The following is a 21,990-nucleotide window of genomic DNA, read 5'->3' as shown; positions in this document are numbered from 1 at the left end:
AGAGGAAGTAAGACTCCAAGGTTTTCATCCTGAGCAAGTAGAGGTTGAGAAGGGAAGAGGAAACTAGAAGAGACAGCCAGTGAGGCGGGAGGAAAACCAGAGCGTGGCCTGGTGGAGATGGATTTCACAGACGGCGTGATCAACTGTGAAACTAAGAAAGCCTGGTTAATTTACTACAAACATTTTTCCTAGACCTGAAGGACACCGCCAGCAGCAGGCTCAGTCTTAAGAACAGTTATCACAGTCTCAATAGACACATATAAACCTACAGAGTAGAGTGGCTAAGTGCAAGGACTCTGAAGCCAAATTACCTGAAGTTGAGTGCTGGCTCCATCTCTTTCTAGCTGTGAATTGTGTGATCTTGGACAAATTATTTAACTTCTCTGTGCTTTGGTTTCCCCATGTGTAAAATGGGGATATTTGGCACTTGTTCCCTCTGGCTGTTGTGATTAAATGTGTCAGTATTTATAAAGCACTTAGACTATACCTGGCATAAAGTAATCAGCACGTCTTTGTTAAAAGGAGAGAGAAAAGTCCCTATAATGGCAAAGGTAGGAAGGACAACTTTGCTTGTAAAGTACCAACTTGAATTCTTAGCAGGTGCAAACTGGCACTAGACTTACGTAACTGAACTAATCAGCACGACTGATAGCATAACTATATTCTGATAGAGAAACAGCATGAAATAAACTATGGGTGGAACATGTCTAGTTCTTTCTTACTATAGTATCTTGAATTTAAGGTGTATTCTTAAATCAGATTATATTTCAATTATCATAAGGAATCTCCTATTAAATGCTTACTGGTTCAGAACTCTAACCTTATACTCTTTTTTATTTTATTTATTTTTTTTTTTTAAAGATTTTATTTTTTCCTTTTTATCCCCAAAGCCCCCCGGTACATAGTTGTGTATTCTTCGTTGTGGGTTCTTCTAGTTGTGGCATGTGGGACGCTGCCTCAGCGTGGTCTGATGAGCAGTGCCATGTCCGCGCCCAGGATTCGAACTAACGAAACACTGCGCCGCCTGCAGCGGAGCGCGCAAACTTAACCACTCGGCCACGGGGCCAGCCCCTCTTTTTTTTTTTTTTTTAAGGAAGATTAGCCCTGAGCTAACATCTGCTGCCAATCCTCCTCCTTTTTTGCTGAGGAAGACTGGCCCTGAGCTAACATCCGTGCCCATCTTCCTCTACTTTATATGTGGGACGCCTACCACAGCATGGCTTGCCAACCGGTGCCATGTCCACACCCAGGATCCAAACTGGCGAACCCCAGGCCATCAAAGCAGAAAGTGCACACTTAACCGCTGTGCCACCAGGCTGGCCCCATAACCTCCTACTCTTTTCCAGTTGGATTACGCCCTTTTCTCTTTTTCATGTAAAATAACCTCAGATGAAAAACAATAATAAACACTTTCTGTATTCACCTTAACAGAAGAAATAGCTGAACACTTCCTTGGTGTTAGATATTATATGGAGCCAAATGCATACTCTTTGTATAAAACACTAAATAAAATGCTTTGAAGCCGTCATAAAAGTTTATGACTCACTAACATGAAAGATAAAATGTGTACACATGAGCCGATTACACAATGGGAGTATATGGCTAACGAATGATACGGTAAGTGTTATGAGAGATAAGGCAGAGCTCATTACTGGTTGTAAAGAAGTTTCATGAACAAAGTGAGAATTTTTATCTGGGTCTAGGTAAAGGGAGTCATTATTGTCATTCCACTTTAAGATATGCAAGGACTCAAAACAATTTATAATATCAACTTATAAGGAAATTACTAGAGAAAGCACTTCAGCAAAATGAGGGCGTAAACTAAGCAGAAGACACTAGATCCATAAAACCAGGATTCCAATACAAGAGAGCGGCAGAGGGAAGTCCCAGGATGACAGCTATCTGGCAGGACTGCAGGGTCACCGCACAGATTGGAGCAAGAGGCTAGAGGAGGGAGGGAGAGGAAAGACGGAACTGATGCGGGATTTGACGTCTTTCATTTGATGTAAGAGAGGTATTGGGTCCACTGGAGGAAGTGAAAAAAGCAAGCAATAGATGAATTAAAAACACCAGTACTAAGACAAAGACAAAAACAGGGCAATTATTAACTTGAGGGGGACAGGTGTAAAAAATAATCACATCACACTACTTTTCCCAGCAGTGAATGGTATTTACAGTCATGATAAAGTAAATACTAACTGCTAACTTATCCGAAAACCATTACAAACCTATTTGCAGAATGGGGTAGACAGAGGGGTAAGAGACTTAACCCCCAACTACTCTAACTCAGAAGATAATTTCTATGCCACGTAAAAAAACAACATATAACGTAGAAACAGGGAGGTAAATTCCAGCTGAAAGAGCCAAAGAAAGCTGGAAGTATTGCCCGAGGAGTGAGACTTAGGGGAGGCTGGGATGGTGGACAAGGAGGGCACGGACTGCTGCATTTCACTGTAGGTCTTGAATAAGCACTATACGGAGAAAGCTTTTGATTAAAAATTAAAAGAGTGGACGGAAATATCAAAAGACTTTGCGAAGTGATATATACAGGGGCAGGATGGAATGGACGAGAAGTCTATCATTCATTCCTATAACAAATAGCTATCAAGCACCGTTCCATTTCCCAGCTAGGCACTAAGCTAGGCCCCAGGAATACAATGGTGAACGAAGACATACACGGTCCCTACTCTCAGGGAACCAATGCCTACTTGAGCAAATAGACAATGAACAAGAAAATAAACACATAAAAGCAGCACAGATTGTAGTAATAAGTGGTGTGAACAGAAAAAAATTAATTACTGTGATAGAAAATGGTGCTGAGGGGAAGACAGGGCAGCTACTTAGGGAAGGCCTTTCTGCGAAGAGTTGAGACTAGAAACACAAGAAGGGTAAACCAAGAAACGATGTGTATAGACTCATAGGCAGGAAAGTCTGGTGAGTCTAGAAACTGTTAAATGATGGCTCTCGGTGAGGCTGGAGAAGTACCAGGGATCCTGTTGTTAGAGGTATCAATATGGGGAGGCCTTAGGGCATACATATTTAAAGCCATGGGAAGACAGTGTAAATAGAGCATAACCCATAACCTCCTCTAGAGGAATTCCAACATTTCACAGGAGCCAGTAAAGGACACTGAAAAGGTAGGGCCTGAAAAAGAAAGGCACAGCAAGGAAGTCCAAAGACTTCCCAACAACTCCCTAACATTTTTATGTGTCATTTTTCTAAAACTGCCCTATAGTGTGTATTTAAACAAAGCGCATTACAATTTGGTTTCCAGATTTTGCTTCAGTTCTGGAGATATCTGTATCCCGGAAAAATCCAATTACAATTAACTAGAAGGTTACTCCCCCCGACTCTAAGTTATATCAGCGTGGCCCAGGATGTTTCTTCGCATCACAGCCACAGGGGTCCCCTCTGTGCTTCCGGGGGGTCATCCGAAACAGTGCTAGGATTGCAACTGAGTTGTCATGGCGACTATGCCGAAGACCCTGCCCCCCGCGCCGCTTTAAAAGGAAACAATGCACCGTCTCACGCTCTCGGCGTGGTAAGGAAATCGAACACGCTGCCGTGCCTAGGGCGGAGCACGGAGCGCAGGAACCGTCGCCGGTAGCGACTGTCACCGGCAGCGTAAGTCGGTTCCGTTGCTTTGAGGCCGCTGAGACTAGAACCTGGGGCGTCATGGCGGCGGGCGGCGCGGCCCCAGGTAAATCAGCTGAGGGGCAGGGCCGGGGCCGCGAGCCTCGCCGACAGTCTCGGAAAACGCGCGCCAAAGCAAAGATGAGAGTCTCGGGAGGGATGGAGGGATGCAGAGGCGGCCGCGGCGGCGGCATTCAGGACGCAGGGCGCCGCGCTCCGACGCCCCAGGCCTGCGCCGGGGGGAGGGCGGCCTCTGCGCGCCCCTGAGCGTCCGGCGGCTGCCGGGACTGCTTCCGAGGTCACCGTCCCGGACGCGGCTGCAGAGCGCAGGCCCGCTGCGCGCCTGCAGGAGGGGACGAGCCCACCGGCGCTCAAACCTCGGGGCCCATGCCTCCCCTCCGCCCTGCTCCCGCACTCGGCCGTCTCCTTCCGTCTCTGCTCCGTTCCGTGTTTCCAGACGCGCCCGGCGCCCGGCCGAGGGCCCACGCCGCGGGGCTCTTCCGGCCAGGCCCGCCCCTCGCCCCAGCTGCTAGAGGCCCTGCGCTGTTCCGGGCGCTCCGGCAGCCGTCCAGCGCGCGCAGCCGGAGCCGAGGCTGCCACGGCGCCAGTAACGTCGGGGCCCGGGCTGGAGGACACTCTTCCCAGGGCATGGGCAAGCGGGGAGGCCGGCCGGGGTCCGCGCGCCCGCCCGAGGCCTGGGACGAGACGAGCGCAACAGGCGGTCCCCAGGAAGCCGCGCGGCGTGTGGGACGTGGGGATGCGAGAGGGCGCGCAGCCCCTATGGCGCGGGAGCGAGTCCATTTGGGCTCCCTCGTTGGGGGGAGGGAGCACGGTGGCTTTCTGTTGTATGAGGGGGAGGCCACCGAAGCTGCCCCCCTACATTAGACCCGTGCGCTGAGTTTGGAAAGGGTAGAAAGTCTCAGTAGTTTGCCACCGCAAATCTGCTTTCTGAGAACGATTTCCAGCCCCAAATTTGAATCCTGCCTCCCCTTTCAACCACAGCTGTGGGCTCGTCCAGGAGGGGGTGGTGGGGCGGGAAGTTGCTGGCGGGAAATTTAAAATTCGTTGAGATTCTGAACCCACGCTCACTCTGCGCTCTCTTGTTCCCTCGCTCTCGCCTCGGCTCCCGTCGGGTTCTGCCATGCCCTGCTCTGAAGAGGCCCCCGCCATCTCCCCCAGCAAGCGGGCCCGGCCCGCCGAGGGCAGCGGCATGCGGCTCCGCTTTACCCGGCTGTCGGAGCACGCCACCGCCCCGACCAAGGGGTCCGCGCGCGCCGCGGGCTACGACCTGTACAGGTGAGTGGGGACCACCGGCTGCCTGCGCCTCTGCTATCTCGGTCCCCCGCTGAGAAAGCCCAGTTCCCTAGTTCTAGAGCTCTCAGCCCTGGTAGCTTACATTCAGGCCCTCTGCAGCCACGGTTTGAAACGTTCTCTTCAAAGATCACAGAAACAAACGCTTTTTGATATATATAGGATTTCTGCCCTTTTTGGTGTTGGAAATTTTAGCATTCCTTTTTAGCATAATTCAATAGGGATTTGGGCAAAGAGTGTAGACCGGTAGCTAAATATCAATAAATGTGCACTGAGACGTGGTTAGTTTTGCAGCATGCATTGTCCCCTTTCCACGCGGAAGGCGGAGATGAGTAAGGCCCGCCTTGGCCTTCAGGGAGTGGCCAGAGGGTGATCCTGTGCTCAGTAGAAAGAAAAGCCACGAGTAGGAAAATACCTCAGCTGCTTCTGGCTTCAAGGATTAGTAGGATTTCTCTATATGTCCATATTCAAGTTTATCCCAAGGACTGGGAATTTCAAGGGATCTGACAATGAAAATCGGAGATGTTGATAATACCACCACACCCTTTCATTTGTACGGCACTTTTTACGTGTACTCAAAACTGTCCCATATAGTCTTTAGTTTAATCCTCGCAACAATCCTGAAGAAGATGAGTGTTACTTTTTACAGATGAGGGAGTTTGTGAAGAGTTGAATTGGTTGCCCAAGGCTGGAAGGTAATAGAATTTTTGACCCTGAATTCAGTGCTTTTTCCTCTTGGCTACTGTGCCCAGTTCTTAGAACCTTTAACGTAGGTGAAAAGTGATAATGGAGAGAGAAAGTGTTTATTACATGACTAAATCCTGAGCCTTAGGATGTATTTTAAAGCATGTCAGGTAATGCTAATGTGAGAACTACCGGTCTAAGTCAGAAGAAGGAGAAAGGAGTGTGTGATGATAGTAAGGGAGACAAGAAAGAAAAACAAAATTGAGCTAAAGGCTATTGTGGCTGAAAGGGGTATAGTTCAGTGCTGTAACTTTCATGGATAAACGTAGAGTGATGGAATTTTACTACACCATATCTGAACACTGTTGTGAGTCTTAGGAGAGTCTTTGATTTAATGTGCTTTAAGGATCCTCCTAAAAACACAGGTGCCTTTCTGCATACTGAAATAAACATGATAATAACCGGTCTTTTTAATAAGTTAGGATCTAGCTATTTGAAGAGAGGAAATTCTAACGAAATAAGTAAAAATATAGTACCCCTTTACTAGTCTTAATTAAGGTCTCCAAAGTAACTTCGAGTCCTGCCTTTTGTGAAATCTCGTACGTTTCTATCAAGGAGGGGCCTACAGTAATAGCACTGGTAGCAGCATTTGCTGGGTGGACCTTAGAGAATCAGTTCCTCAGCAGTGTCCGTCTCCAGGGGTTCACAGAGACCCACCCTTCCTCAGCCAGTGAAGTTCATGGCCACAGCATGGTAAGCTTGGTAAACTACAAAGACCAGCAGAGTAGACGCAACACGCTTCTCCCTCCCCTTGTGTTGTCCACTCATTTTCCCCTTTCCTTCTGCAGTTTTTCCCTAATCGCTTAGAGGATTGTTGTGAGAATGAAATGAGTTATATAAAGCAGTTAGAACTATGCCTGGCACATGGTAAGGGCTTAATGTTAGCTATTATTAGCAATTATTTCCCCTTCTTTCTTGGTTCTTTCTTTATCTTCCTCTTTTCATACCATGTTAGTGAAGCATGCACCCTTTAAAAGTCTGCCTCTCTGCCCCCTCCTGCAAGATTATTACCTCCATTTCCCAACAAAATTTTGTGCAAGGGAGAATACATTTACATGTTGACACCTTGTTCACCCCCAAATTCACAAAGAATTAACTATATCTAACTACCAATTATTTTCTTCCACTGTCTTCCTAGTGCCTATGATTACACGGTACCGCCTATGGAGAAAGCCCTTGTGAAAACCGACATTCAGATAGCTCTTCCGTCTGGATGCTATGGAAGAGTAGGTAAGTGATTTAAGATACAGGTAACTATGTGTCAGGCTCTTCCTTTGTGATATATTCCTTCAGCTTAGTTTCATTTCTGCTATAAAGGAAGGAAGGGATATGACCCTGCCTGTGTCCTAAAATAAAGAGGTGTCATCTGTGATGGCAAATGCAGCCATCTGAAAACTTTCATTTATGTGTTTGCTTTTGCTTCTCTTTGCTTTTTTTCCTTCTGATTACTTACTTGAGCTTTCAGGAGGCTCACATTGGCCCAGGAGGTTGTTCTCATAACTCCTCGCTGTGAGAAAAACTGCAAATATAAATAGGTGATTTTTAACTGGAGCTTTTTCCAGTGTTAACCACTAACTTTCCCTTCAAGAATCAGATTGCATAAGAAGTCAAATTTCTTTGTGAAGATGGTGATGAGAATGGCTAATGTTTGTTATATGAGACTATAGAGGGCCCCTCCCCATGGCTGAGTGGTTAAAGTTCCATGTGCTCTGCTTCGGCCAGGTTCACCAGTTCAGATCCCAGGCACAGACCTATGCCCCCACTCATCAAGCCATGCTGTGGCAGCATCCCCCATACGAAATAGAGGAAGATTTGGCACAGATGTTAGCTCAGGGCTAATCTTCCTCAGCAAAAAAAAAAGAATAGACACAGGCTTAGGATAATGGCACATGGCATTATGTATCACAAGAGTAAAACTTCTAACTGCTGTGGGTCCTCCCTGGGGTGTTGGGGAAGGGAGACTCTTCAGTGTGCTAGCTCCCTCAGAGTGGGAGTGGCCAGGACAAAACGGAGTGCACCTCAGTAGGTTTGACTTTTCTGGAGCGAGTCAGTTGTCTCTGGCGAGAGTGTTTAGAACTTCTTTTCAAGGGTGTAGTTTCTAGCTAACTTCAGAGTAAACGTAAAGGAGCAAATGGAACTGTGAGCCGTGGGGGTGGGGGTGCGGCTAGACTACCACTGTCTTGTTAGCCCCGAGGGCGAGAACTGCTGATACTTTGGCCTTTAGAGACACAAGATGAGCTCTCTCTTCGTATCTCTTTGGCAGCGTTGACCGAGTTTTTAGTGTCTCTTGCCGGGGGTAATCAGAAGATGGAGTGAAATAAAAGTAAAGGCAGGAAGGGGCAGCATTTATTGACAAAGTGCCTCATTTAAGTTATCCCGTAATAAAATACTAGAAGTTAGGATAATTAATGGTAGGCCCAATGCTCAAGTCAGCAAGTATCAGTTATAGATTTAGCTTTTTATTTTTTTCATTTTAAGAATAAAAAGCATAGTGGAATTGGGGCTAGCCTGGTGGCGTAGTGAAGTTCATGTGCCCTGCTTAAGGTGGCCCAGGGTTTGCAGGTTGGGATTCCAGGTGTGGACTTGGCACCACTCAGTCAAGCCACACTGTGGGGGTATCCCACATAAAATAGAGGAAGACGGGCACAGATGTTAGCTCAGGGCCAATTTTCCTCACCAAAAGAAAAAGTCATAGTGGAATTGGGTGTTTAAAGTTGAGTTTTTGGCATTTTGCTTGACTGCTTTTAGGCCTTTTCTCTTCTGCTTCATTTGTTTCCTATAGACATGTCTTTTGGCGTCTGAATCATGAGTAGGGGTCCCAAGTTCTAGGCTAACCTCGTGGTTGGGTTTGTGCCTGACTGTCTCTGACTTCTTCCCATCTACAGTGCAACATGCTCAGAACTCCCATCTCAGAACAAAAGTCCTCTTCCTCAGTCCTGTGTCCCTGCCAGCCACAGTCCTCCCTTTGTGGCCAGCCTTCTGGACAAAGCTGCCTAGGCTTGTCCTCCCTTGCTCACCTTTCAGTTCATTCCAGAGTCCACGGCTGCACCACCTTAGATCCTCCATCGACTACAGCCATGGGGGAGTGATTTAAGTTCCTTTTGAATTAAACCTTGTCAATATTTTCTAAACTGTCTTCTACTTTGATGATAGATTGTGATAAATACATTCTTTAATTTGGAACCACCTGCTAAAGTTAAGAAGAAGACATAGGTGTTACAGGAGATGAGAGTGACACGCTTAAATTGTCTCATTTGGATCCAATATCACCATTCCCCCTTAAGAGCCAATTTCTCCTTTTTGTTTTTCAGCTCCACGTTCTGGCTTGGCTGCAAAACACTTCATAGATGTAGGAGGTAATACATTTACATTTTTATTCTGGAAATATTTGTAAGTATTTACTTTATCTTTGCTTAAGAGGTAGTAATCAAGTGACAAACTTTATTTTTATTTTCAGAAAAAGGAAATGATTTTGTTGTATCTTAGCTTTTAGAAATTTCCATCTCTGAAGTAAGACAATTATGATAGAGTTTTAAATGCTATTTGGTTATGTCTAAATTTTAAGTGACCATTATGTGACATGCATGTTATTTTACTGATAGGCTAACTAGACACTATTCGATGGGTAAGATTTTTAGTCTAGTGATAATCTGCATTTAGTCCAAAAATGACTATTCATGGAAGAAAGTTGTTATTGTAAGGGAAGAAAAAGCTTTTATGTCATTATTTAAGCAATTGTGTTTTCCTTAAGTAATTATTAATAATAGTAATTAATTATTAAGTAATTAAGCAAAAGGTTCTAGGAAATGCAGATTTATGTTGTAAGAATTTTCTTAACTCTAAGAAAGCCAGCCATGTTTGTCAAAATATAAAAGGAGAATCTTTCCATAAAGTCAGGAGAGAAAACTGTGCTTCCCTATCTACATTTCTTTTTTTTGTTTTTTTTCTTGAAGAAGGTTAGCTCTGAGCTAACATCTGTGCCAGTCTTCCTCTATTTTGTACGTGGGACGCCTCCACAGCATGGCTGATGAGTGGAGTAGGTCTGCGCCCACGATCCGAACGTGCAAATCTGGGCCACTGAACCAGAGTGCGTGGAACTTGAACCACTCGGCCACTGGGCAGCCCCCATCTCCATTTCTTGCTGAGCAAGTCCTCAGTGGCTCTTATTTCCCTTATAACAAGCCTTTCTCCTGTCTTCCAGAGTTTACTACTTCCTCACGGGGTCTCTTTCCTGAAGGAGTCCCAGCCTCCTCTGCTAGCCACCCTTGCTGCAGGATCTTGAACTGCCCTTACTGTAGCGAAATGCTCACCTTCCTCATATGGCTTCCTTGCTTCGGATCCCCTCCTTACTGGAGTGTAGACCCCACTGATGGGGTCCCCGTGTCCTGACGCTTCTTTATCCTCATTGATGGCAAGTGCTTCACTAGCAAAACGTCTTGGCCCTCAGATAAGTGGCTATGCTAGATTCTCTGCCTGCCGCTGTTTTTACAAAGCTATTTTTTAGCAAATGAGGAAACTGGCTGAGAAATGAGCCCAAGTTGACAAGTTAAAAACTGGAATCTCCATGCATATGATTCCAGCCCCCTGGGTCTTTGCATTGCAGTTGAGGGCTGTGGATCACCCTGTCCTTTGGCTCCAGCAGTCAAGCACTGTCCTCAGTTAGCTCCCTGTAACCTGCACTGCAGGGATTAAGCACAGGCTCAGGCCTGTCCTGGGCTGTCTCCAGCCTGCCCTTCAGTCCCCCTATGATGTCACTAGGTGGTGCTATGGGGCAAGACAGGAGGCCAAAAGTAGTTCTTAGGGGCTGAAGAGGGGCTGAGTTTGACCCAGCAGGGATGGTCAGCCCGCTTGGGTTGAGCATCGCCAGGGCTCAGTTATGCTTGATATTCAAAAACACTTTTACAAGGTCAAGTATGGTAATTTAGGACTATAACTTAAGGATATAAATGATTGTATATATTTTTAAAGAAATTTCAGAGTTGTAAAAGGAACATGGACTTTGGAGTAACAACTGGATTGGAGTCCCAGCTTTGTCACCAACTAGCTAGTTATTACTTAACTTTTCTGAGTCTCACTTTCCTCCTCTGTAAAATGAAAATTAGCCTGCTTGTCTCTGAAGGGCAGGAGGGTTAAATGATAATGTGGAGCATCTAACACGGCTTGACACATAGTAGACCCTGTAAGTTGTATTTGCTGTCCCCTAGGGACTTCATGGATTTTTTTTAATGTGGAAACTTTTTTTCTGACCTTGTTACTAATTTTTGCTCTAAAACAACGCTCTGCAAAAAATTCATGTAAAATACATGGAAAGTTAGTTTGCCTGGTGGTTGGTGTGGTATTATTCATAAAATCGCCCTGTGGTGTGTTCTTGGATGCAGAGTATCTTAAAAATGTCTCTTACGCACAAGTTTATCATAGTTGGCCCCAGTTTTTATTTCAGAAGAGAGAGGTTAGGAATCCCAGGCTGTAAATAAGGGTCAAAGGGAAAAGTTGAGTATGCAGGATTCTGTTCAGAATTCACATCTGGTAGGTGTGGATGGATTTCACTAAAGAAGGTTTCCAACAAGTGACATGCCAAAGTCTTGACACAGTAAAACTTTTGCCTGAAGTCAGTTAATCACTCTGCCAGTTCCAATGCATGATTTTTCCAGTGATAACTTCAAAATACTTTCTGCTTTCTCATGAAGAGAAATATCCCTGACGCTTATGCCCCTTACATAGAAAAAGAATAAGCCTTGGGTTTTTCTGGAAGGTCAAAGCACCTTTGAGTAATAAATGAACTTGGAACTATTGGATTTTTTATACTATTGGCATTCATGCTAAAAAAAAAAAAGTGTTAATTGAGGGCCTTTTTTTCTGCCATACATTTTAACTGACTTCAAATGACTTCGTTTCTTTTGGTTAAAAGTTTTTCACCTTTCTGTGTGCCAAGCATAAAATCTTGGTAGATCACCTGGCTTTGCAGAATTCAAGACACTCACCCATTTGAGTACTCCGGATAGGACTGCTTTACAGATTTATAGCAAAGGTCTCTACAGAAAGGGAGTGTTTTTGTGTGGTAGAAGATACCATAAAGTGAAAAAATAAACACTTGCAGTCATGAAAAAGAGTCAAATACCCAAAGAGATTTAAAAAAACATAAAATCTAGAAGAGGACATGCAAATGTGCAACAAATGTATGGAGGGAAAAAGTCCAGCCTCACTAGTCATCAGGGAAATGCAAAGTAAAGCCGTGAGATGCCCTTTTTCCCTCATCACATTGGCCAGAATTAAAAAGATCACTACCACCTGGTGCTGGCAAGGACTTGGGAAATGGGCATTCTTAAATATCGCTGATAGAAATGTGAATTGCTACCCCATTTTTGCAAAGTTATCTAGCAATGTCCATTAAAATTTAAAATCTACATACCCTCTGACCCAGCAAAGTGATCTTTGGAACCTATTTGATGAGAATAAAAAGCACTGATACACAAGGACATAGGTAAAGGGCTGCTTTGTTTATGATAGCAAAACGTGAAAGCAACCCAAGTGTCTGATAATATGTAAGAGAAGACGTACACGGAAATGTTGGTACTGTGTTTCCACATCTTGCATCTAAAAAGAATGAGTAAGATTTACATGTAGTAATCTCAAAAGGTGTTTATGATAATTAAGTGAGGAAAGAAAGAAACATCATTAGCTTTTACTTTACGTGTATTTCCACTATTTGGATAATCTAACATTTTTCTAATAAAGTAGAAAAAGAAGAGCTCAGAAGTCAGTCTTCCTCTAACACATTCCCGGTAAATGAGTACTAGCTGTGCTTCCGCTCTCCCAGCATGGAGAGTCCATGTCTTCTGTGCGTTTGTTCCAGCATAGAGTTACGTGTTCTGCTGAGGGCTTTCTTCCTTGAATCTGCAGCCAGAACTTTCTCCATATAGATAATGTAGAAACCGCTGGTCTCTTCTTTATATCAATTCTTTGAGTAAATACGAGGGACTAATTTAATGGTCAGTGGGCAGTAGGGAAAGGAACCAGGCTTCAGTATTCTTTGATCGGGAAAGTGTTGTTGCTCTGCAACTGGAAAAGAATAGACAGTTTCCTTCAGTCTAGACGTGACAGGAACCACCTCTGCTGCCCTTCAGCCGCTTCCATACTTGCCCTTCTCACTGGGAAAAAGTTATTTATCTTTTTTTTTTTTTTTTTTTTTTTTTTAAAGATTTTATTTTTTCCTTTTTCTCCCCAAAGCCCCCCAGTACATAGTTGTGTATTCTTCGTTGTGGGTTCTTCTAGTTGTGGCATGTGGGACGCTGCCTCAGCGTGGTCTGATGAGCAGTGCCATGTCCGCGCCCAGGATTCGAACCGACGAAACACTGGGCCGCCTGCAGCGGAGCGCGCGAACTTAACCACTCGGCCACGGGGCCAGCCCCAAAAAGTTATTTATCTTTAACTCAAACTCTTAGCTATGTGTCAGGAACCTTTTAAGAAGTGCATACATTCAATTTCACTTATCCCTAGTAATTCATTCATAAAGCACAGGTGTCCCTTTAAACTTCTACTGTAGTCCACTGGAAAAAATCTGAAATGATGGCTTTTCTGAGTATTTTTCCCCACGATAGACCTTTTTTTAAAATTTGCTTTTTTTCCCTATATGAGAAAATTGAAAGGGAGTACTTACCCTTGTTCTGTAAAAAGAAAAAATTTTCTTTTCACTTGACCTTCAAATATGAGTCTGGCCGACTAGCATTAGTACCGGTTGAGCTAAATTCCTGATTGTTTTTATTTCCTTCTTTTTTTTTTTTTAAAGATTGGCACCTGAGTTAACATCTGTTGCCAAGCTTTTCTTTTTTCCTTCTTCTCCCCAAAGCCCCCCAGTACACAGTTGTATATTCTAGTAGTGAGTGCCTCTGCTTGTGCTGTGTGGGACACCGCCTCAGCACGGCCTGATGAGCAGTGCCATGGCCATGCCGGGGATCTGAACCGGCAAAACCCAGGGCTGCCAAAGCAGAGCGCACAAACTTAACCATTTGGCCACAGGGCCGGCCCCCGCTTTTTTTTGATAAGGGTTTTTTTTAGGAAATGGGGTGTTAATAAGAAGATGTAACATGAAGCTACATTTACTTAGTTTCACGTGAATCCTATCCAGCATTTTACAAACTGAGAGAAAAGCATTGACATGTATGAAAGGAAATTGGCAGTGGAGGAGAGGGGCATGAGGAGTGACCCCTAATAGGTAGAGGGGTTCTTTCCGGGGTAATGAAAATGTAAAATTGGTTGCACAACTCTGAATACACTTCCGTTGAATTGTGAATTATGTCTCAATATTAAAAGAAATGAGAAGCCCTGGTGCACCTCTATTATCTGTGCTTCTGTTTATGGAAACATTTTAAATTCTTAGCACAAAGGAAAATGCTAACAAGTCTGGTAAACATACCTCGCTGGGCCAAGGCAGGGCCCTGGCTCCAGTTTCTCTCCTGCAAAGAAGTGCTGCCCTTGTGTTTATAAACTCAAGCAGGTACTAATAACACGCAGTTCTATAAGTGCACTTGTTATTAAGCTTTGTGCTAATGTCTTCTGAGAGATCATGCTCTAAGAAGGGATAGTGGCTCAGATTAAAAGGAGGGGAAGAATGTGAACTGAAAAGTTCAGTTCCATCTTGATTATAAAAATGAGCGTTGTGATACTCGCCAGACTGCTGCTTAACAGTGTCAGCGTTGACTTATTCCAATGCAGATCTCTGGTCTTCGGCAGGTGCGCAACAGATAGACAGTAGGTTTAGAGAGAGCAATTTGGGGCAACCGTCCAAGATGAGAAGTGCCTGCTCTGGGTTTAGGGTAGGAAATGGTCACCATGTGTAAGAATGACAGGTTGGAAAATTAGGACCATTTTCTAAATTCTTATTTGCATTTTAGTAATAACATTTCTTAGCTTTGAGACTTTACATAGTACAAGAGCAAGATTCGCTTATTCAGTTGTAAGGATGAAAATCTTAGATAAGAATGATTTTGAGGTAATCTTACACCGTCAGTGTTTTGGTAGCATAAATCAAACTAATATTTTTCTTTTCCCCAGCTGGTGTCATAGATGAAGATTATAGAGGAAATGTTGGTGTTGTACTGTTTAATTTTGGCAAAGAAAAGTTTGAAGGTATGTTAAATACGTACAGTCATGTAAACACTGAGTTTTCTGGGTTGTGTATCTGTAGACCACACATACTGACTCCTAATTCTCATTGCACAAAGCAGAATACAGAGAATGCATCAATGAAGTGTCACTAATAAACTGTTTGGTTTTTTTTTCCTTTCAAGTCAAAAAGGGTGATCGAATTGCACAGCTCATTTGTGAACGGATTTTTTATCCAGAAATAGAGGAAGTTCAAGTAAGTATCTTAAAGCTGAGTAGGGAATGAACCACGCAACGTCTTAAGGGAAGAGAAAAGTATAATTTTGAGGATTTATATGCTGTATGTAAGTAAATAGTAGTGTATAGGACTAGTCCTATTTTAAGCAAAATTAAAATCTTAGTTTTAGAATTTCTTGAAATGTTTTTCATAGCTATTGTATAGTATTACTTTGGATAATCATTTATACTGTGAAATTGTAGGATTTCCCTGGCTTCTTTGAAAATTATCCAGTATTTTAATTTCTGGAGCTTTTTAAAAATTTAATTTTCTTTTTGTAATCTCCTTTTTGAAAAGATGATAGCAATAGTAAAAGTCTTACAAATTAGGCCCTGGGGAGAACTGCAAGAGGGTCTGGAATTAACTCTATGGCTTACCACCTTTATGTCTTTTCAGGTTCTGGATGTCACTGAAAGGGGGTCAGGAGGTTTTGGTTCCACTGGAAAAAATTAAAATTCCAAGAACAGAAAATGAGAAAACGTACTTTTTTCTTAAAGCGTTTTTGGTGTTTTGTACTTCTGTAGACTTAATAGCTTTAACTTCTAAAGATATTTGTTCTCTTCTTTTCAGGGAAGGGGCACCTCTGTTGGAATCACAGAGAAACTTACTTTCTTGTGTTTTTCTGCATTTGGTTGTTGTATGAATCTCTGTGGCGACCTAATGCAGACAGTTTTGTTAATCAGATGTACATTATTTACACATCCAAAAAAGACTGTCTGATTTAACTCAACTGAATGCTACCCCTTCACTTCAGCAAGCTATTTTATTTCAATTGCTTTATAAATCATAAGCAGTGCCTTTCATTCAACAAATTTGATTTCTTTCACAGATGCAAATTATTGCATAAACTGAACTAAAAGATGACAAAAAGAAGTTAAAGTTATTCTTTGTTTTTCTCTTCATTGGTCTAAAACAATTTTTGTTATGTATTTAAGATGCTTTGTGAAGGTGGGAGGAAGAGAATCCTCAGTGTATTTTTTTAGTGTTCTCTTTGTTTTTTTTAATCTTCCTTTCGGTGGACCCCGGGTTGACTGGTGGAGAGGTGTGTTTGTGAAAGGAAATGTAGTTTGGGAATTTGCGGTTGGTTTGTTCCTCTGAATTTCATTCCATCAAGTAAATTGTACAAGTTGTAGTTGTATGAGTTTCCTTCACTGAAGTAACGATAATAGGCTGTATCCAAGAAAATATTGAATTAGGGATTGAATAGGGATAAAATACATGTAATGATAGATGTTTAGGCCACTAGGTATGTCGAGGCCAGCTACTTTTGAGTAAATATGTCTAAGCAGCATTTCATTGTGGATAGGGGCTGATTCCCTGGATTAGCTTGATTAACATCTGTTATCACCTTCCAGGTGTGCTTTCCTCTCCTGTATTTCCCAGACCCCTTTGCATGGGGCTTTGGGCATCACTAAGGCTTTGTCAATCAGATGCTCTAGTGTGAGACTCCTGAAGCATCATTTTGCTAGTGTGGGTCATGAAGACTCTACTTCTGGAGCTGGCAGCTCACTTGGCCACCCAGTTCCTAGAAGCACAGGCTGGAGTTAGTGTCTTCTGTGCTTCCAGTGATTCTTGGGCCATTTAATATCCTGCAATGTAGTATTTTCCATCTGTGGGTCACAATTCATTAGTGAGTCATGAAGTCAACTCAGTGGGTCATAACTAGCATTTAAAAAAATTGAATAGAAAAAGCAGAAACATGTCAGATGGGTAAATACTGTGAAGATTGTTTGAATTAAACATTTATGTGTGCCCGTGTGTACTGTCATGATGTAAATTATTTCTGAAATCAATAAAATTTAAATAAATTCTTTTCTGCTAAACTAGCCAGAATGATTCTATTCCCTGAACCCTGACCAATACATGTTAACAAATGAGTAAGAACAAATAGTCTGATCAACTACCGAGAGATACTGCCTTAGCTTACTCTCTTAGTGTTAGTTACCACTATTGAAAGTCGACTACCTTAAGCACTTTTACAACCTGCTTATTTCTTTCTCATAGTATACCTGTGGGAGAACAGATAAAACACTTGTTTTATAGATGACAAAAATGGGCTCAGAGACATTTGGTAACTTGCTTCACATTTCAGTTAATGATGGTCACTATTAAAACTCGGATCCCATGGCTTCAAAGCCCATTGTATTTGTGGTATCTTCAGTTTTCCAAGTGGTAGAGTGAATACAGAATGGAAGTGATGGTTAATGAAAGTCCTCTTTTGTTCATACTTGGAATATATTTCCATCTGGGCACCATACTTAAAGGAGGATGCTCTGAAGCTACTCTGAAAGAGGCTTGGAACCACATCCCTGGGGGATAGATGAGAGACCTGGATGGGGTTTGGGGGGGGGGGGATGTTTGGAGAAGTGTGTGCGTTGGGAATCCAAGGAATATGGAGGAAGGGGTGGCTAGAGAAGGTCCCTGGGATATGACAGATGTTCTTAGATATTAAAAATCTGACTCGGAATTGTCATTGTCATTTGTGACCTGAGGGACTGGAACTAGGATCCTCGGGTTTAATCAACCAAGATGGTGGCAGTGAGAATAGAAAATAATGTAATGATCTCTGCCCCTTGTTCCTGGCACAGCTCCTAAAGCCCCTGTATTTCCTTAAGTAAGTGACGAGCACGAGGACGATCTCTTGTTCTAATATTGGTCGTTGACCTCTGTTCTGACACAGAGCTCCTGAAACCCTTGTAATTTCCTGGACGATGGGAGTGTTGTCCTAATGTGGTGACTAGGTGGGTTCCCGGTTGGCTCCTGGATGAGGACTGTTTACCAGAAAGATCAAGCCATGATTAGAACCTTGGAATTTTCAGCCCTGGCCCCATTTTCCTTGAGAAGGGAGGAGGTCTGAAAATGGAATTGATGATCATGCCTACATAATGAAACCTCCATAAAATTTCAGAAGTACAGGGTTCGGAGAGCTTCCCGGTCTGAATGCATGGAGGTGCTGGGAGAGAGGTGCACCCACAGTGCACAGAAGCTCTGCGCCCCTTCCCACCTACCTTGCCCTACTCATCTCTTCCATCTGGATGTCTAAGTGTATCCTTTATCATGTCCTTTAATAAACTTGTAAGTAAGTTTCCGAGTTCTGTGAGCTGCTCTAGCAAATTAACCAAACACAAGGAGAGGGTGTTTGGAATCTCCGATCGATAGCCGGTTGGTCAGAAGCACAGGTGACAATCTGGACTTGGCAGCTGGCATCTGAAGTGGGGAAGGGAACAGTCTAGGACTGAGCCCTTAACCTTTGGGATCTGACGCTATCTCTGATAGATAGTGTCAGAACTAAGTGAAATCATAGGACACCCAACTTGTGTTGCAGAAAATTGTTTGGTGTGGAGAAAGCCTCCACACATTTGGTGATCAGAAGTGAAATGTTTTATATGAGTAGTATAGGAGATTCACAGGGAAGAAAGACATAGTAGGGAAGAATTGGGTTTTTCTCTACAAAGGAAGGAAAAAAGCTGAGTTTTTCCTTTACAGTGGCATAAGGACAGACTCATGGTTCTCTAAAACAGCAAATTCAATGAAGAAAAGCAAGACTATGCCATATGGAAGAGAACAATACAGTCTGCTGGAGTGCGATTGTTGGAAACTATCTTCTATGTTATATATGCAAAGTTTGAATATTTTATAGTAGTTTTACTCGTTTTATTGGGAAATATAACATTTAGGAAAGTATGATGTAGTGAATAACTACAAAAATAGAAGCACCTAGGGGCCTGCCTAGTGGTGCAGCAGTTAAGTTCGCACGCTCCACTTCAGTGGCCCGGGGTTCATCAGTTCAGATCCTGGGTGCAGACCTATCACCATTCGTCAAGCCATCCCACATAGAAGAACTAGAAGGCTGTACAACTAGGATATACAGCTATGTCCTGGGGCTTTGGAGAGAAAAAAAGGAAAGAGAGGAAGATTGGCAACAGACGTTAGCTAGGGGGCAAGCTTCCTCAAAAAAGAAAAAAAAGACACACCTAAATAGTGCTCTAGTTTGGTTTGCCAGGAGACGAAAGCCTTACGCTGATAAGCTTTGTTTTCTTCCAGTCCGCTGGAATCAGTTGGTGGTAAAGGGAAACCAGGGAGCATCCCTATACAAGGGCAAGTTCTTCCTCCCCATGAGAAAGGAAAACAAAATTGTTTACCGATGGCCAAAGAGAAGCATCATTTTCACATGTAGGCTGCACCTCATGATTTCCAGATTAACTACAAATTGAATAGCAATTACCACTCTATCAGTTTAGTAACCTCCCAGGCAGAAACCAGGCAGTTTTCCTGTTCCTTGACAGTTCTGCCTCACTCGCTAATGATGCCCACTGTCCACTCCTGTCCTTGCTACTGTGTACATCAGAAGAGAAATAATCAGGGAGACTCCTACAAACTAGCCTGGTGCTCCATCAGTTAATTTAGCTTGGTGGCTATCTGCAGAGGAAGTCACATACTAACCCTTGGCCTAGGTGGATGGGGGGCCTGGGTGCCTTCCCTGCATGGTACTTCATGCCACATGGCTTCTCCATCCCACCTGGCAGGAGATATCAAATGATAATTTCCTCAAATTCATTTTCCATTTTATGAATGGCAGAATGGCAGCAGGCTGGAGGGCTAATCTCTGCAGGCACTTGGAGTTTTGTGAAGTGAATATATCAGAGTTTCGGGTCAAGGGGCCTTGCACTGTTGGCATAAGTACATGAGTACTGAGTCCAAGTTATCACATAGAACGTTCTCAGGAAGGCTCGAACCCCAGTGCTCTTGCTTTGACTATCCCCAGATCTCCCTCGGTCCTGTTTCTCTTTGCACTTCTTTTCCTCTGCATCTTCAACTCCAGCGGCGGCTCCAGTTAGGAGAGTACCAATAGTCTGTACTTACCTCCGCCTGCCACTTCCTTTCCCTGCTGCTAACGTCTGCTGCATGCTCTGAGGTAATGGTGACAGACTGTCGGTCACAAGGACGGCAGCTTGCAGAGGAGGATCGAAATCACATGGGCCGAAATTCAATGATAAACATTCATCGTAATATTTATAGTCAGAGAGTATCCCTGGAGATGGAGAAAGCTGTTCATGCAAACCCCATGCTTAGAGGGATACAATCATTCTGGTAACGATAATAGTGTGGTCTTTGATCAGGCATTTAAAGCCATTTTAGCTTCTCTTCAGTAGGGTAAAATATGCTATTTTATATAACTGACCTGATCCTTTTAGCTGAGAAATACCCGCTATATTGTATAATCATCCTAAGAAGAAAGGTGAGATTGGCAGGAATAACTTCTCAAAGGTGAAAATAAAATTTCTCTTGCTGAAAAACCGCATTTCCATTTGGAGATGGATTATGTACACAGTGTTTTGACATTGCTCTTTTCCTTATTGAAAGGAGAACGAGAAAAATATATATAAATGAAACTAAAATTTCCACTGAGGAAATAGTCTCAAGAAGTATATGAAGAAAAGATAAAGAAGTATATTAAAAATGATTCCCCTTATTAGCAACTAAGCATGGTTAAATTGGGAGAATTTTAAAAGATCCAGAAGGGCTCCTAAACAAAATATCTAATTACTATTTATGAAAGTAAATTATAGAGAAAATTTAAGATTAACAAGTTGCTAAATTATGTCTTGGTTTGATCGTAATTTTTAAAAATGGGTCTAGCAGATGAGTAAAGAAACCTCTGAGAGAATATATGCCAAAATAATGATTATGTCTGGCTGTTGGAATTACTGGTAATTTTTTCCTTTTTGCATTATCTATAACATTTTTTAACATGAAAACTATATTACTAGGTTAAAAAAAAAGCTTAAAATTTTATGATAAAATGTTTGTTTAATTTTGATCACATTCACTATCTTAATAAGTATTTTTAATATTGGAAATATGTGGGAAAATTATTACTATAAATTATAAATTTTGAAGAAAACATATGCACATTGGTATTATGGAAAAGCACTAGCTTTGGGAATTTTAGACCTGAGTTGAAATTCTGTTCTTTTACTAACTAAAAGATCTTGAATAAATAAAATAACCTTACAGAGCCTCAATTTTCTTAAAATAAGGAGAGCACATCAGATAATCTCCAGGGTCTTTTCCTGCTCTTCTGTTCTGTTTTGTGAATTTTAAGATCAGACTTTATGGCTGTAGCAAACTACTGCCACCTAGCGGCAGTTATCTAACATGAGGGGACTGTATTTGCGGTCTAAAATCGTCATTTATTCATTCATGTTTATATTTGCCTAAATCTATATGCTGGGTAAGTGCCAGCATCATCATTCATTCAGTTTAGTGTTTTTCTACATGATAGAGGTGAAAACAAATAAGATGTGAGCTGTCACATGCTAGTTGCGTGACCTTGAGGACATCGTTTAGTCACTTTTGAGTCTCTGTCTTCCCATCTGAAAAACAATATCCATCTTACATTATTGGAAAATCTAGAGATGGTGGATGTAAAGTATCTCACACAGTCCATGGCAAAGAACATTTGGTCAATAAATGGTAGCAGTTATCTTCAGGAAAGTTACCATCCAGTAGGGGAAATAAGACAAATACAGAAATCTGTGCAGTTTGTGATATGCCTTGAAAATACAAACAAGGCACAAGCATGTTCAGAAAATGGCAAAACCAAAGTTCCAACAAACTGGAGTATAAAAGACATATGTTTTTAGGAAGTTGCTGGTAATTATTCTGGAATGGTAGGTTGCAGGTCCACTCTGGAGGGTCCTAAATACCAGGGAAGCAATGGCCGACCTTAGACGAGTTTGGGGCAAAGAGTAACATCACCAGAGCTGACCTTCGGGAAGATTGATATTAATCTAGTGTCTGTGCCAATGAGGTTAAGAGACCACCATCAAAACAGCCAGGTAATGAGCACAGAAGATGGCAAAGGAAAGATGCGTGGAAATGACACTGAGAAATGCAAAAATGAAGCTGAGAATGCATCT

General features: G+C 42.7%; 1 protein-coding gene across 2 annotated transcripts; it reads left to right on the top strand.

The window, feature by feature from the left end:
• Positions 1-3,419: 3,419 nt before the first annotated feature.
• Positions 3,420-16,893, top strand: DUT (deoxyuridine triphosphatase). 2 transcript variants are annotated; one of them, XM_070624542.1, is made up of 7 exons: positions 3,420-3,700; positions 4,791-4,929; positions 6,827-6,918; positions 9,000-9,044; positions 14,740-14,814; positions 14,976-15,046; positions 15,464-16,893. In XM_070624542.1, the coding sequence occupies exons 1-7, from the start codon at positions 3,676-3,678 to the stop codon at positions 15,518-15,520; spliced, it is 504 nt and encodes a 167-aa protein (XP_070480643.1). In that variant the 5' UTR covers positions 3,420-3,675; the 3' UTR covers positions 15,521-16,893. The 2 variants fall into 2 exon arrangements, with proteins under 2 accessions (XP_070480643.1, XP_070480640.1); XM_070624539.1 differs by lacking the exon at positions 3,420-3,700 and adding an exon at positions 3,761-4,240.
• Positions 16,894-21,990: the final 5,097 nt, after the last annotated feature.

Source organism: Equus przewalskii, chromosome 1 (assembly GCF_037783145.1).
Source record: "Equus przewalskii isolate Varuska chromosome 1, EquPr2, whole genome shotgun sequence".
Taxonomy (NCBI): domain Eukaryota; kingdom Metazoa; phylum Chordata; class Mammalia; order Perissodactyla; family Equidae; genus Equus; species Equus przewalskii.
This window is presented reverse-complemented; position numbering and strand designations above follow the sequence as displayed.